This window comes from Saccopteryx leptura, chromosome 3 (genome assembly GCF_036850995.1).
Source record: "Saccopteryx leptura isolate mSacLep1 chromosome 3, mSacLep1_pri_phased_curated, whole genome shotgun sequence".
Classification (NCBI taxonomy): Eukaryota; Metazoa; Chordata; class Mammalia; order Chiroptera; family Emballonuridae; genus Saccopteryx; species Saccopteryx leptura.
The window spans coordinates 125,525,609-125,543,161 of record NC_089505.1 but is presented as its reverse complement, the minus strand read 5'-3'; the positions used below and the strand labels follow the sequence as shown (position 1 = coordinate 125,543,161).

The following is a 17,553-nucleotide window of genomic DNA, read 5'->3' as shown; positions in this document are numbered from 1 at the left end:
TTGTCTCACTCTGTACAAGTGCTTTATGTATTTAATAATTAAAAATAATTTTAATAAGTAATGCATTCTCATAGTTCAGTCGAAGAAGATATTCAGTGGGAAAAATATCTCATCGTTGCCCTCAACTGTTCCATTGACACCTACTTCATTGTGAAGCACTTTTTAAAGTTTCTTCTTTATCCTTTTAGAATTTCTTAATGCAAATATCATATAAACAAATAGGAATAATTACTACCCCTTATCCTAGAAGATAACTCAGTATACACACTGTCTGTTCAACACTGTACTTTTTTCATGTTGAACAGTGTATCTTGGATATCATTTCATACAGAGAACTCGATGATTTTCTGTTCCTGGTCAACTTGATTGAAGACTACTTTATATACAATTAACTGCATTTAAGTATATCATTTGATGAGTTTTGACAGTTGAAGGTACCACCACAGTTAAGATACAAAATGTCCCCCCCCTTTTTTTGTTTCATAGTATTTCATTGTATGCATGTACCATAATTTTTTAAACCAGTCTTGTTGATGAGCACTTATGTACCAATACAAGAAATTCTGTAATTAATCATTTTTATACAGCATTTCCTATGTAGGCAGGTAAATCAGAGGATTGATTTCCAGATGTGTGATTGCTGAGCCAAAGGGGAAATGAATAAATTTGGTAAATTTTGCCATTTTGCGGCACCTTAACTGTTCATTGATTGTTTTCTTATATGTGCCTTGACTGGGGGGGGGGGGGGCTACAGCAGACCAAATGATGGGGGTGCTACAAGCTGGTGAGCCTTGCTTAAACCAAGTGAACACTTGCTCAAGCTGGCGACCTCGGGGTTTCGAACCTGGGTCTTCCACATCCCACCCTGACACTCTATCCTCTGTGCTGCTGCTTGGTCAGACAGGAGATTAATTCTTTCTTTTTTTTTTTTCTTTTCAGAGACAGTCAGAGAGAGGGATAGATAGGAACAGACAGACAGGAATGGAGAGAGATGAGAAGCATCAATCATTAGTTTTTCGTTGGGATACCTTAGTTGTTCATTGATTGCTTTCTCATATGTGCCTTGACCGCGGGCCTTCAGTAGACTGAGTAACCCCTTGCTCGAGCCAGCGACCTTGGGTCCAAACTGGTGAGCTTTTGCTCAAACCAGATGAGCCCGCGCTCAAGCTGGCGACCTCGGGGTCTTGAACCTGGGTCCTCTGCATCCCAGTCTGATGCTCTATCCACTGCGCCACCGCCTGGTCAGGCTGACTCTTTCTTTGTAAATATTTTTTTTCTAGTTTGTTTGCTTTTGGTATTGCAAGAACTTTAGTTGAAGGGTGTGTGTTGATAAGTTTTTGCTACTCAAGATATCTTCCTAATAATTGCTTTGTTTTTTTGTTTTTTTTAAATTTAATGTGAGAGAGAGAGAGAGAGAGAGAGACAAATAGGAACAGATAGGCAGGGAGAGAGATGAGAAATATCAACTCATAGTTATGGTACCTTAGTTGTTCATTGATTACTTTCTCATATGTGCCTTGACAGGGTGGAGGAGGGGTTACAGCCGAGACAGTGACTCCTTGCCCAAGCCAACGACCTTGGGCTCAAGTCAGTGTGACCTTAGGATCATGTTGATGATCCTGTGCTCAAGCTGGCTACCTTGGGGTTTCGAACCTGGGAAGTCTATGTCATATTTACTGCAACACCAGTGGTGACCAGTCTTATTTATTAAAAAAAGGATTTGAGACTTGATTGAATGAAAATGCTATGTTACTGAATCGTCAATTCATTAGGTAGATGTTGTTAGATGATTTTAATATATATGACCCTGGTTCATCTATTTTGAAGGCCATGTTTTTGGTATACTGCGCATTGGAAAAAGAACCTGTGCCAATGTCCTTGCCTCCAGCTTTGGTGCCACCTTCTAAGAGAAAAACGGTCAGTATATCAGGCTCTGTGCGGTTGACCCCCACTTCAGCATCAGCCAAGGAATCTTACCACTCCTTACCACCTGTAGGCTTTTTACCTACCAAAGCATCATTAAGACAGGTATAGCTTTATCAGTGTTAAAGAACTTTAAAAACAACAACAAAGTGCATGGCATTTAACAGTTAATTGCTTGATGAAGATAGAAGGAGCAGTCAGAGGGATCAAGATTTAAGGTCCCTCTGGTTGAATGTCCCAGAGAAAATAGATAATCCTCTCCTGCATTTGGCCTTACTTAGGTCGTATGGATGGTTTGGCTTTGTCTTGCTCTACCTAGAACTGAAGTTGGAGATAGCAGATATTCCATGCTAATCTGGCATGCTTTCCTTGATTAGTTAATATGTGGTTTTGTTTGTTTACTCTTCAGTTAACTCTTGATTCTTTGGGTTCAAATTATTAAATTTTGGGTTATCCAAGGCCATTTTTCCCCTCAGCCTGCTTTTTTTGTCAAGTCGAATAAAAGAAAATAATGACTTGGCTATGCATATCAGCCAGTTTGGCTCTAGTTAACAATGCTGAATGAAAGTATAAAAAATGAAGATTGAGAATTATTTGAATATTTTGTTTAGGCTCTTTCAGTAGACTCTTTCATGTGGTCATTGATACGTCAAGAGTTAACTGTGGTTGAATATACTTATTACTTAAAAAGAGAAAAAGTAAAATGGGCATCTATAAATATAGTCCCATTGAGCTATATTTTTCTTCTGTAGTTTTCTCTTTACCACAGCATTTGGGTTGGGGCTGTGATAAAAACGATACATTGTTTCTATGGGTAGTCATTAATGGGGTAGAATTGCTCAGGAATTTATGGCATATACTATCACGTGTTGAAAGATAATTACTTCAAAGTTTGTTTCATTTTGGCAGAAATAATATATATGTGTATATATATTTTCTTCCCCCAATAGTGGATTGTATCACCTGCAGAAAAAGCTAAATATGATGAAATCTTCCTGAAAACTGACAAGGACATGGATGGGTTTGTGTCTGGATTGGAGGTCCGTGAACTCTTCCTGAAGACAGGTTTACCTTCTGCCTTCCTAGCCCATATCTGGTAAGACTTTTTAATTAATTTAAAAAACAGATAACAATTTTGTATCAGATCTAGTTTTGAGCATTCTTATTTTTAGGCATTTATAAGTAGGAAACTTTGTTTCAGAATTATTTATAGAAAAATTTTAAATCGAGGATTTCTTCCAGAAAATGGACAGAAGCCTGAGAATGGGTTACCTATAGTTTTATAAGATTAACAGGGTCAGTTCATTGATTAAAATGTTAAGATGCAGCATCTATTTATATCAGTTCATTAAACTTCAGTTCTTAAGTGATAATCCAAAATCTGAAATTTAAAGTATCTTTGAGGCATACTTGTATAATTCTATAGTGTATATGTGTACTTTTATACTTCATTAATTATATAATATATGTGGTCTTTTTTTTTTTAAAGTGAAAGAGAGAGAGGGACAGATAGGGACAGACAGACAGGAAGAGAGAGAGATGAGAAGCATCAATTCTTTGTTGCGGCACCTTAGTTGTTCATTTATTGCTTTCTCATGTGTGCCCTGATGGGGGTGGGGGCTCCAGCAAAGCTAGTGACCCCTTACTCAAGACAGCAACCTTGGTCTTAAGCCAGTGACCTTGGGCTCAAGCCAGCAACCATGGGATCATGTCCATGATCCCATGCCCAAGACTGCGACCTCGCACTCAAGCTGGTGTGCCCACACTCAAGCTGGTGACCTTGGGGTGTTGAATGAACCTGGGTCCTCAGCATTCCAGGCCGTTGCTCAATCCACTGCGCCACTACCTGGTCAGGCTATATATGTGGTCTATAATGAAGACAAGCTCTAGTGTCTCTAGAGAATTTTACTATACATGATATACATGAGATATACTATACATGAAAATGCTTTATAGTGTGCCAGCTGCCAATCCACGTGACTATAGCAGAGGTTATCTTGAGGTTTCAAAGGGGGCAGCAAAGATTAGAAGTGAAACCACATAGCTGTAAACAGAAACTTAGAAAGGAACAAAGGAGGACAGTAGATCTGCCTTATAAGGAACAAAACCCGCCTGACCAGGCAGTGGCGCAGTGAATAGAGCATCGGACTGGGACCTGGAGGACCTGGGTTCGAAACCCCAAGGTCACCTGCTTGAGCCTGGGATCACCTGGTTTGAACAGGGCTCACCAGCTTGAGCCCAAGGTCGCTGGCTTGAGTGAGGGGTAACTTGGTCTGCTGTAGCCGCCCCCTGCCCCCCAGTTAAGGCACATATGAGAAAGCAATCAATGAACAACTAAGGTGCTGCAATGAAGAATTGATGCTTCTCATCTCACTCCCTTCCTGTCTGTCTGTCCCTACCTGGCCCTCTCTGTGTCTCTCTCTGTCTCTGTCACAAAAAAATAAGTAAATAAAATAAAATAAAATAAAAGGAACAAGAAGCCAAGACTGGGAAAGATTACCTGCATAACTAATAAATAACTCAATAGCTGCCACTTTTGAGTGCCTAGGATAGGCACTGTGCTTAGTAAAATGGCAGCTGTCATGGGTGTGGAATTATGCCCACACTATATATGTAATTTAATTCTCACAGTAATCTTGCAAGATGTATGTTATCTACATTTGTATATGAAGAAACTAAGACTTGTAGAGGTTAAAAATTTGGCTAAGATCACAAGAGTAAATAAGTAGAAAAGCTGGAATTCAGGGTTTCTTTGACACTATAACCTATAGTCTTTTTCGTCAGGCCATAATCAGTGATTTGAACAGGTCAGGACGTCAGAAAGCTAAGCTTGAAGAAACAAACAAACAAAAAGAAAGTGGAATAAAATATTTTCTGTTTCTCTTCAAATGATTTTGTAAAGCTTTCCATATTGCTGCCTTTTCTTCACATGTAATTTCCATTTTGCAGCTGTTGTTTCTGCTTTGACTTGGTGATTCTTATATTCTCCTACTTCAGGAGTTGCAGGAAGCAGGTTGACATGGAAATTTTTCTTGTTTTAGAATTATTCTAATGATACTAATGAACCAAATTTGTTGAAGCTTAAGTTTCATTTTTTTACATCTTTTGATGTTGAAATGTTGGAAGTAGAGAATGTTGGGATTCTTTGTTCCACTATAACTCTTCCTCACTAGTGGTTGTGGAAATTGGTGAGAAAAAATACAAAACACCCAGATTAGAGGCCCCTGCTCAGCTCCAGGATGAACATCTGTCTATCTGTCCCTCTTTTTCTTTCTCTATATGTCTGTGTGTGTGTATCTATATACATATATAGGTATATAGATACATACTTTTTTTAGAAAGAGACAGGAAGGGAGGGAGATGAGAAGCATCAACTCATAGTTATGGCATTTTAGTTATTCATTGATTTCTCTTCTGTGCCTTGACGCCGGGGGGTTGGGGTGGGTGGCTTTAGCCAAGCCAGTGACTCCCTGCTCAAACCAACGACCTTGGGGTCATGTCTGTGACCCTGAATGTAAGCCATTTGATCCGGTGCTCAAGTTTGTGACCTCAGGGTTTCAAATCTGGGTCCTCAGCGCCCAGGCCGATTCTCTATCCACTGTACCACCACATAGTGGTGATATCTCACTTCTAACATTTGAGTGAGTTTTGGGCAAGCCACAAATTAGTATGACTTTCTTTTCTAATTCAACTGATAATTTTTTAAGAGCTACATAGTCCTGTTAGATTTTTAGAGTGGTGATTGTGGCATTTATATACTGTTCATTTTGTTTATTTGTACAGGGCATTATGTGACACAAAGGACTGTGGGAAGCTTTCAAAGGATCAGTTTGCTTTGGCTTTTCACTTAATCAATCAGAAGTTATTGAAGGGTATTGATCCTCCTCAAATTCTTACTCCTGAGATGATTCCACCATCAGACAGGGCCATTTCACAAAAGGTAGGACAACTTAAAACCTGAATGTGTTAACAGAAAGGAATAAGTGCTTTGTCAGATGACAGGCTCCATTTGGACAGAATAGTGGAGAAAATATATCCGGCTAGAAGCAGAGCAGAGTATACTGTTTGTGGGTTAGTTTGTGACTATAGGTATGCTGAATGCATGTATGACATCCTTGGGCTACCCCTTGTTTATTCATCATTCATTACCCATGTGGCAACCACATTTTCCAGTCTCAAAATTGGAAAAATGTGATCTGATTTTTCCCCTCCTAGATGTATGGATTAATTTTTATGAACAGGGTCTAAAATTTAAATGAAATCCACAAGAATTAAATAATTGTGTTTCGTTTGATGATTCACTCTTCAAAAGCAATACAAATTCAAAATCAAGGAGATTATAATTTCTTGATATCAAGTTTAAATTAGAAAAAAACAAGAAATACACTATGTTGAGTAGTAACCTGTGGGGTTTCACCATATCTGTTCCTGAGCATACAGCCACATTTCATACCTGTCCAGCTAGAGACAGATTTTGCTGTTTTGGGTTTCTGGCCAGCAGTGTGAGTTTTCAAAACAAAGCTATGTTGTGCCTTGTTTTTTCTCTCATCATCTAGAAACCTCCCAAGTATAGTGCATTTACAATATATTGTTCTAAATGGGGCTTTAAAAGGATTTGCATACTATAGTGGCTATTTGCTGTTAAAAATACATGCTATGAATCTTAATTTCTTGTGACCATTGGTGTGATTCTTCAGAATTGTAGGAGTTGTCATATGTATTATGAGGAAAGCACACTTTAAAATGTCAGTAGAATATTTTGGTTTTGCATTAATTTTGTCACATTGGTTCAAAAATCCCATTTAAACCTAATAAAAGTCAAAATTAGATTTTTTTTCTAAGTTATCTAAATGGAAATTTACAGCCACCAGGTACAGATATTACTTCTAAGACTTTTTACTCTTATTTTTAGATAAAATAAGTATTTGATTATCTGCTTCATGAGGTTTTTGGGGGGAGCATTTTATTAATTTTTTGAGATTTCCTGTGATGTAGGATGTGGGTTTCCTAAGTTGTGGAAAAGGCTAAAAGTTATGCCGCCCAGAAAGATTGAGGTTATACGTCTATATTTATGCCCTCTGTTATAACTGTCTCAGTTGTGGAGTGCTGTGTTGTTTCACCCTTTCTTCTTATGTAGACTGGTTATTTTCTTCTCTTGCTGCCTTCATTTTATACCCACTTAAATCTCTCACCAGCATGAATTACAGAGATAACAGAACTTGCTGAAGCAGATTATGTTTGTTCATTGATGTCTCTTTAACATTAGTAGACACTTCAAGTTGTATCTGCTCTACGGAGTTTTTAATGTAATAGATTGAAGTTCATTCAGTCAAGGGAGCATAGATATGCTCCCTTGACTGAATGCATGTTGGTCAGATATCTGTACTACTCATTAAAATGGGGTTTTTATCACTGTTTCCAATTTATTAACCAAAAAATTTTGACCTTAAAAATTAAAATTAGCATTTGTTTTGTTTTTCATATAATCTCTTTTCTCTTTATAACTTGATTGTTATTTTTCTTTAGAACTGCATGTTTTGCAGCTTTGACTAATCCTTTTTTGAATGTTGCTTTCCTTTCTGTGTCTTTTCTAGTTTGGACTGTTTTTTCCATTCTGCAGCACTCTGCTTTTCGCCTTTCTTGTACTGTCAGTTTCTTTACGCTCTCAAGGTTAGAGCTTTACTTCATGCCTTTTTAGCATTAGAGTTTTTGGTTTACAAATTATGTTATGAAGTTAGAGGTTTTTTATGCAGCAAAGTTGGTGCAGAAAAAATACCTAAACAGCATGCTTTTGTCACATGTCTGTCACTTGGTCCTTCTGTGCATTTTAATTTGCTCCCTAGGTTCTCTGATCCACTTAAAATCAAGAAAGTGGAATTTCTGTGTGATGTACAAAATAGGGTGAGAGAAAATTTTTCAAAAGAAGGACATACTACATTTTTCTTTATATGCCCTTTTTATACTTCATATATCGTTAGTGAACTCTCTCCATGCTTCCTGGTTGCATGTCGTTTTCTTGTGTTAGTATGGGAGATTCATTTCTGTGTCAGCAGTTGAGGAGTGACATAAGCTGTGTGCCAACTCCAGTACACTAATCTTCCTTCTGGAGTCATCTGTCATCACCTTATAACTTGTTTGAGGTTAAATTTATTTGTCTCATTCTTATTATTTGAAGATATTTTTAATAGTGAATGACTGTTCGTGTAAGTCACTCCTTTAGAATTTGAGTGATAGAAGAGGTGTGGAAGTCATCTCACAAAGGAGACTGCGCCAAGGTAGAGCAGCTAACTGGGAGAATATTCATCGTTTAAGAGCACCTTCTGCTGAGGAAGTTAATTATAAGAATATTTTACATTTATAAAATATACAATTTGTAGAGTGACTTCCCATATAATATTTATTTCATTTAATTTTTTAAGTGGGCAGGGTAGAAATTATTTCTCCAGTTTACAGTGAAGATCATGCAGGTAGTAGAATACCAGAGCCCAGAATAAATCCAGCTAGATTTTTTAACTGCAAGTATCATTCAGAGTCACCATCGTTATTGAAAGAGAACCATATGTAAAGGATGTAATATGTGAAGATAGTTTCATATATGGTGATAATATTTACTATGGAACATGCCTGAACAGTTGGTTTTACTTTAAATAGAATAGACACTTAAAATAGTTAACAAAAGTTAATACTTGTTGAATTGAATAAAGTTACCATCATATAATTCTAAGACAACAAAAATTTGTGTACTTACTCTATGCCAGATGATACAAATAAAAATAAATCAGTGTTTATCTCCACAGAAATGTATACTGCTGTGGAGGGATTACTTTATAAATCTGATATCTGCTGTACTTCAAGGTTCTGGACAGGCTAGGATCAAGTGACAAACATTGGGATCTGAAGTGATGGTACATAATATAGAACGATAGCTTTAGAGAATTTAAGGAAAAATGTCTTATATAACTGTTTATATGTTTAAAATTGCACTAGATATGGTGTTCTTAAATGATTGAAATTGTCAGTAATAACATAAAAAATAATACCCTATATCTGTATAGTGCTTTTATACATTTTAAATGCTTTGTTGCATATAATTTTATAGTAATAATGTGTAATTGTGAACTTTTTGTTTTTAGAACATCGTAGGATCAAGTCCTGTTGCAGATTTTTCTGCAATTAAGGAGCTAGATACCCTTAACAATGAACTAGTTGACCTACAGAGGTATGTAAAGTGAAATTACAGCTGACTATATAAATATAAACACTCCTCTCTCTCTCTCTCTCTCTCTCTGTTTCTTGATAAATACTGTATTTGGTTAAGTATCATGGTTCTTCAGTTGGGAATTGGTGTACCTTATTTCATCAAATCTAAAGCAATTTTTAATTGCAGGATGCACTATATTCTTAGGTACCATTAAAAAAAAGAAAAATCATGGCCAAATAAACAGCAGCTTGCCATCAACTATAAGATACTATTTGATTTCAGACAGTGAAAAATGTATATCTTAGAATGAATGAAATGTTGTGTTTCTCCAACTTTAGCTATTTGAACAACATTAGAAAAACAATGTTAAGAGCATATTCTGTTAAGGAAGTTAATTATCAGACTAGCTTACATTCCATTTTGTGGAAGGAATATTAAATGAAGAGACCATGCCAAGAGCTTTCATAACTGTTATCTTACTTGATCCGCACAAAAACCGTTATGACTTGAGATGTATGTTATAATTTGTCTGGACTATATGACAGGAACTTGGCGATGATCTTTGCTCTTTAAGGAGACTACATTGAGATTGCTATAGAGAAACTTAGTTATTCTTTTTTTTCAGTTGCAAGAAAGAACTCAAGCCAGTGAGAATGAATTTGTTGACTTGTGAAACCTAAGACCTCTTAGAGGTTGTGATGGCTTAAGGCACAGCTTTATACTGAGACTCAAATCACATAATTAGTTCTCTTGTTCTCTCCATTTCTTGTTTCCTCTTCCACTGGGTTGATCCATCTTCAGATGGATTTTCCCATTATGTTATCAAGGGGACTATAGCACAACCAGCCTCATGTACTTCTGATTTCAAATCTAGTGGTGTGCCTCTCTTCTGGTGGTTCCTGCAGAAGTCCTCTAAGAGTCAGCCTAATTGGACTGGCTTAGCACCATGCCTGCCCCTGAAACAATCAGTGGCCAGGGATGTATATAGTTTGATTTTTCATGAACTCTGTCCTGAGAGTGGTGGGTGGTAATTTGCCACCAATACCACATGAAGGGGTGAGTGTATCCCTATGTGAAAATTTTGCAAGATAGAAAAGTGAATTCCTGGGGATGTAAATGTCTGCTGAAGACAGTGTAGCTTTAAATCACTAGTATTTTCAGTGATCAGTCTCTTTGAACAATAAGACTTGACATTCTGTAAACTTAGTCTGGATACCTTTATAAATGTCATTTAGTTTTCAGTACAATTTGCCTTCTATCAAATTCTTATTACCTGCTAAAAAATGGCCTTTGCCTATTGCATAAAGCCTCTAATATTGGATTCCTAGAAAGTAAAAAAAACAAAACAAATAAACCTTTGAATATCGTATAGTCCCACTTTCTTTCTTACTCATGAAAAAAAATCAAACCCTAAGTCACACATCAAGTCAGCAACCAGGCTGGCCTTCACCCAAAATAGGTTGTATAAGTTCTACTTTTTTATTCTTTCTATTATATAAATCTGCCTCTCATTAAGATTAAAAATTTGGGGGGCCTGACCTGTGGTGGCGCAGTGGATAAAACATTGACCTGGAATGCTGAGGTTGCTAGTTCAAAACCCTGGACTTTGCTCATTCAGGACCTGGACTTGCCTAGTAAAGGCACCTATGGGAGCTGATGCTTCCTGCTCCTCACCTCTTCTCTCTCTCTCTTCCTCTCCCTTCTCTAAAATGAATAAAATCTTTTTTAAAAGATTAAAAAATTTTTTACTTTTTTTTTCTTGTATTTTTCTGAAGTGAGAAGCGGGGAGGCAGAGAAACAGATTTCTGCATGTGCCTGACCAGGATCCACCCAGCACACCCACTAGGGGGAAATACTTTGCCAATCTGGGCGTTGCTTTGTTGCAACCAGAGCCATTCTAGTACCTGAGGCAGAGGCCATGGAGCCATTCTCAGTGCCCGGGCCAACTTTGCTCCAGTGGAGCATTAGCTGCGGGAGGGGAAGAGAGAGATAGAGAGAAAGGAGAAGGGGAAGGATGGAGAAGCAGATGAGCGCTTCTTCTGTGTGCCCTGGCCGGGAATCGAACCCGGGACATCCACAAAATTTTTTTACTTTGGTTCAGAATAAGGGAAGTCAGCGTTTGATTATTGAGCCTGTAATGGTGCGTAGACTTTTCACTTTCAAGTGGTCCATAAATGGCCCGTTAACATTTTTTTTTGCCTTGTATGTAATGTACATTAAATATTATCAGATTTGAAAATACTTGTCTTCTGTTGCCTCTAAAGCCTATGAAAATGGACACATACACCTATATTCGGTACTTGCTTGACTTCAGTGGTAGTTATTTAACATATGAAATGTTCTATTATTAAGTTTTTTGTTTTATATTTATTTATAGATTTTAGCAAGAGAGAAGAGACAGGAACATTGATCTATTTTTCTGTATTTGCCCTTACCAAGGATCAGTGGCACCCTCTGTGTTTTGGGACAGTGCTCTAATCAACTGAGCTATCCAGCCAGGGCTATTGTGAGTTTTAATAGTAGAGCATCATACATAAATGTTTTTGCCGGTGCAAACATTTGCAATTGCTAGTTACATTTGGTCAACTGAGCATTCACTGACTTCTAGTAACTCCAAAGTTAAGTTATACTAGTGGCAGTCTTGTTTAGTGAATCACAGCTAACATTTTGTGACTGTCTTAAGAAAATCATAGAGCAGGGGTCCCCAAACTACGGCCCGCGGGCCGCATGCGGCCCCCTGAGGCCATTTATCTGGCCCCCGCCGCACTTCTGGAAGGGGCACCTCTTTCATTGGTGGTCAGTGAGAGGAGCATAGTTCCCATTGAAATACTGGTCAGTTTGTTGATTTAAACTTACTTGTTCTTTATTTTAAATATTGTATTTGTTCCCATTTTGTTTTTTTACTTTAAAATAAGATATGTGCAGTGTGCGTAGGGATAAAAAAACGATGAACACATAGTTTTTTTATAGTCTGGCCCTCCAACGGTCTGAGGGACAGTGAACTGGCCCCCTGTGTAAAAAGTTTGGGGACCCCTGTCATAGAGCTTCTAAACTCTGTTAGGTTTTAGGTTGTGGTCATATTTTATAAATGTGCTATATACATTTATACATGATTTGACATTTGTGAAAATACTTTCCTTAGGCTCTGATTTAGGTGAGATGTACAACGTAGGCATACTTCTGTACTCTATCAATGCCAGCTATGTAATCAGCCTCATCTCTTCTTTAAATATTTGTGTTAGATCACTGATTGGTTCAGCTTTTGCTATATAGGGATTTCAATATGTTAGGTTAAATCAGTATGGAATTTTTAACTTAAAGAAGGAAAAGCATTGGTTGTAATATAATAATCTTAGCAAATACCTGGATTTTCACTTGAGCTCAAGACCCATATTTTCTATTGCCTAAGAGTGTTTTCATCTGAATATCTAGTAGGACATGACTTTCTACTCTTTCCCTGACTACTGTCTTTGTCTCTTATTTCTCTTTCTCAGTGACATCACTATTTATCTAATCACTCAAGCTATAAGTCCGAGATTTTTCTTCCTCTTACCTTTATTCTTCTATCTTTGAAATGTTTCTTGAAATCGTTCGTACCTTCCCATCTCCTTTGCCTAATTATCTCCTCTTCATCTTTGAAATCTAGCTTTAGATGACATTTCTTCCAGAAAGGGAAGCCTGTTCTGATAACTTTACATCCCAACCCTGTGCCTATCACACCTTATGTAACAGCCTAGTGTTCATGGTTTTTATATTTATACTTGTCATAACATTTACAGTAATTTATTATAATTGTCTATTTTGTTTGGATCTCTCACTAGACTATGTACTTTTTAAGCATAGGGACTATTTGCTTCTTCAGTGTAGAATCCCTAATGCTTAGCTTATGTAATAGATGAGAAAATAATTGGCTCAGTTTTGTTGAAAGCTATCCATATTTTCTTCTATTTCTGTCTTAGTTTTAGCCTTTATCTCTTATCTGGATCACTGTTATAGCCTCCAAATTGACACCCTGCCTTGAGTTTCTTGACCATCCTACCTCCAGTTGATGTATAAATTGTACGACCCAGATCCCTTAGTGACTCCCCATTCCCTGTTGGACCCAGTTCACTTTTCTGAGTATGTCGTAATGGCTCTTTCTTCATAATGTTCCCTTGGCATCCTGGCCATTCTTCTGTCTTAGCCACCTTCCGTGGTAAAGCAGAATTGTCTCCTGACAACACTGTGAAGTCACTTGAAAGCCGACACGGTATGTTTGCTCTTGTGCTCTCAGTGGACAGCATAGTGCTCTAATCGACTATCTCAGTTTCATCCCTCTTCTCTAGCCATATGTTGGGTTGGCTTATTACCTCTCACTTCAACATGCCACTTTTTTTAATTCTTCTTTGCCTCTGATCTTGCTCTTTCCCTTGTAAACTTTCACTCATGCTTTAAGGTTCAGTTTAAATACCACCTCCTTTGTCAAATGTTCTCTGAAAGTTTGAGTTGCTCTTTCCTTTCTACTTCTAGATGTTAGTCCTTTATAATACTACTCACCAAATTTTATTGTGGTCTTTTTAAAAATAAGCCTTTTTAAAGAATTTGAACTCCTTTGGGTCAAGAACTGTGTCTTACTTATTTGGATAGGTTTAGAAATTAATGCAAATGTTGCTTGAATCCATAAACTCTCAGTATAGGTTAGTTGGTTGAGTAAGTTAGAGTATGTTATAAATATTAGACTATTGCCCAGACTTAATTCCTACAAATTTCATGGCAGACTAGAGACCATATGTTAAATGAAATAAGGCAAAAAGAGCTTCTCAGTAAAGCTTATTTTGAAGACTAGTAGAGGGTTTTAGAGACAAAAAGATTTTTAATCCTCACAGGGACAAGAGGATAGTGGGCTGATCTTTCTTTCTCTTTCTTTCTTTTATTTTTATTTTTTATTTTGAGAGAGGCAGGTAGAGAGAGAGAGAGAGAGAGAGAGAGAGAGAGAGAGAGAGAGAGAGAGAGAGACACGGAACATCGAGCTGCTCCTGACTGAGGAATCAAACCAGCAAACTCTGTGCTCAAGGACGACACTCCAGCTGAGCAACTGGCCAGGGTTTAATTTTTATTGATTTTTAGAGAGACAGATAGAGGAAGGGAGAGAGAGGGTAGGGGGAAGGAAAGCATTAATTTGTTTTCTCTCTTAGTCATGCTTTCCTTGGTTGCTTCCCGTGTGTGCCCTGACCAGGGATTGAACCTTCAACTTTGTTATTTCAGGACGATGCTCTTAACCAACTGAGCTAACCAGGCAGGGCCTGATTTTTCATATTTTGACTGACTTGTTTTTGTGTCAGGGAGCTCCTTTGAGAATCTGATGAAGACTATTAGACTGTGCACCCCCAAAAAGAAAAAACATGTATCTATATATACCATTTTGCATTTATTTGAGAAGTTCCCAGACCCTTAAAAACTATCCATGAAACCATTTTCAAGAACTCTTGCTCTGAAAATAAAGTGGCTCAAATAGAGAAGTTCTTGGCAGTGAAAAGGCAAAACATACTGAGAAATTGCTTCAGTCGTCTAGTGTGGTGGTAGGGAATTATGCTGAGGCAGGAGTTAACATTTGTTTGTCTTCTACCACCTCCTTCCTTCCTGTCTCTGTCCTTTTAGCAAGAACATCAGGAAGTAAAAGCTACATCCTGTCAGGCCAGTGTGTTATCCTGGATTTTGGCCAGAAAACGGAATAGATAATTACAGTAATAATTATTAGGCATTGTGCTCTGCATGCTTTATATAAATTCTCTTATTTAGTTCTTACAGTGTTGCTGAATGAATTTCCTTCTCCATATTAACAAGATGGAGTTATATTTCTTTCGACAGTCGACTCTGAGCTAGTTAATTATTTGTGCTTCAGTTTCTAAATATGAAATGGAAATATGAATAATACCATGTAAAATGCTTAGTACAGTCCTTGGCACATGGTAAATTCTTAGTACATGTTAATAATCGTCAGCATCTTCATCGTCATCATTCCTAACACCCAGCTCAGCACTTAGAGCACAGCATTTCCTGACTTAAGTGCTCAGCAGACATTGGTTGGAGTAGCCGAATGAACACTCTTTCCCTAGTTGAAGAGAGACAGGAACTATGTATCCAGGATCTGTATTTCTAATTGTATAAATCTCTACCTCAATCATTTGAGAGTGAGAGCTGATTTTAAAAAAAAAAAACATTTTTAAGCCCTGGCTGGTTTGCTCAGTGGTAGAGCGTCAGCCTGGTATGTGGAAGTCCCAGGTTTGATTCCTAGTCAGGGCACACAGAAGAAATGACCATCTGCTTCTCTATCCCTCCCCTTCTCTTTCTCTCTCTCTCTCCTCTCTCTTTCCTCTTCTCACAGCCATGGCTCAAACACTTTGAGCAAGTTGGCCCTGGGCACTTCAGAAAAATACAAAAACAAACAAACAATGTATTTATGGCAGTATTAGCATATAGTTTGAATTTTTTTAAAAAAATTATGTTTTTGGTTTAGTTCAGTTTAAATACTATTAGAAACTATTAGCTCTGGAGAAAGCATTACTTATATTATTGAATCTGGAGCTCTTTTGTTTATGTAATCCAACCTAATCTGTTTCTGGTCCTGTCAAGATCTGCAGGACTGATACTAGAAGGTCTCAGTTGTGACTACTGCATTGAGTTATTGATTGAATAATTGAAGCATGAGATTGTAGTGTGCATTTGGTGGTGAGGAGTACAACTTAATTCTATTTCACATAAAGTGGATGGCTCAACATTTAAAACCTCTAGAGATTTTTTATTATATCTTCATATGGCTTTGAGTTACTATCTAGTAGTATCCTTTTATTTCAACCTGAAAGACTCTCTTTAGCATTTCTTTTATTTTTTTTAGTGAGAGAGAAGTGGGGGACAGAAAGAGAGAGATGAGAAGAATCAACTTGTTGCGGCACCTTGGTTGTTCATTGATTGCTTTTTTATTATTATTTTATTTTATTTTTTATTTTTTTGCATTTTTCTGAAGCTGGAAACAGGGAGAGACAGTCAGACAGACTCCCGCATGCGCCTGACCGGGATCCACCCGGCACGCCCACCATGGGGCGGCGCTCTGCCCACCAGGGGGCGATGCTCTGCCCATCCTGGGCGTCGCCATGTTGCGACCAGAGCCACTCCAGCGCTTGAGGCAAAGGCCACAGAGCCATCCCCAGCGCCCGGGCCATCTTTGCTCCAATGGAGCCTCGGCTGTGGGAGGGGAAGAGAGAGACAGAGAGGAAGGCGCGGCGGAGGGGTGGAGAAGCAAATGGGCGCTTCTCCTGTGTGCCCTGGCCGGGAATCGAACCCGGGTCCTCCGCACGCTAGGCTGACGCTCTACCACTGAGCCAACCGGCCAGGGCTATTGATTGCTTTTCATATGTGCCTTGACCAGGGGTCTGGGGTGCGGGGGCTCTAGCTGAGTCAGTGACCCCTTGCTCAAACCAGTGACCTTGGGCTTCAAGCCAGTGACATTTGGGCTCAAGTCATTGACCATAGGATCATGTCATTGATCCCATGCTCAAGCTGGTGACACTGCACTGAAGCTGGTGAGCCTGCACTCAAGCTGGCGACCTCAGGGTTGCCCAGGTTGATGCTTGATCCACTGCGCCACCTCTGGTCAGGCCCTTTAGCATGTCTTATAGCGCAGATTTAAGGTAATGAAGTCCATTGCTTTTGCTTATCTGGGAATATCTTAATTTCTCCATTAGAAAATTGGTATTTTTTTGTTTTTGTTTTTCAGTTACAGTTTACATTTACAGTTTCATTATTTTATGTTATTTCAGGTATACAGCATAGTGGTTAGTCATATACTTTACAAAGTGTTCCGCCCAATATTTCCAGTACCCACCTGGCACCATACATAGTTATTATATTATTATTGACTATATTTCCTATGCTGTACTTTATATCTCCACGACCCTCTTATTTTTGTTTACTAGTTAGAAAATAATAATGCTTATGTTTAAGAAAAAAAGACAAAACTGGTATATCTGGAAAGGGCTTTTTTTCTTCTTCTTTTCCAAGTGAGAGGAGGGGAGATAGAGAGATAGACTCCTGCATGAGCCCTGACCAGGATCCATCTGGCAACCCCCATCTGGGGTTGATGCTCTGCCCATCTGGAACCATGCTTGCATCTAAGCTATTTTTAGCACCTGAGGTGGATGCTTCCTGGAGCCATCCTCAGCGCTGGGGGCTGATGTGTGCAAACCAATCAATCGAGCCTTGGCTGTGGGAGGGAAGAGAGAGAGAGGAGAGAGAGAGAGAAAAGAGGGAGGGTGGAGAAACAGATGGTCACTTCTGTGTGCCCTGACTGGGAATTGAACCTGGGACATCTATATGCCAGGCTGACGTTCTACCACTGAGCCAACTGGCCAGGGCCAAAAGGACTTTGAAGGTGATTTAATACTGTTTTTCTG

The 17,553-nt window shown here is 38.4% G+C and overlaps 1 protein-coding gene across 2 annotated transcripts in view; it reads left to right on the top strand.

The window, feature by feature from the left end:
• EPS15 (epidermal growth factor receptor pathway substrate 15) overlaps positions 1-17,553 on the top strand; it is a 138,647-nt gene that overhangs the window by 47,413 nt on the left and 73,681 nt on the right. The window contains exons 9-12 of one of the 2 annotated variants that reach the window (XM_066376253.1): positions 1,828-1,917; positions 2,874-3,019; positions 5,707-5,863; positions 9,057-9,142. In XM_066376253.1, the coding sequence (XP_066232350.1) occupies positions 1,828-1,917; positions 2,874-3,019; positions 5,707-5,863; positions 9,057-9,142 (479 nt within the window). Of the gene's footprint in view, positions 1-1,827; positions 2,029-2,873; positions 3,020-5,706; positions 5,864-9,056; positions 9,143-17,553 lie in introns of both variants that reach the window. The other variant, XM_066376252.1, reaches the window with a different exon arrangement.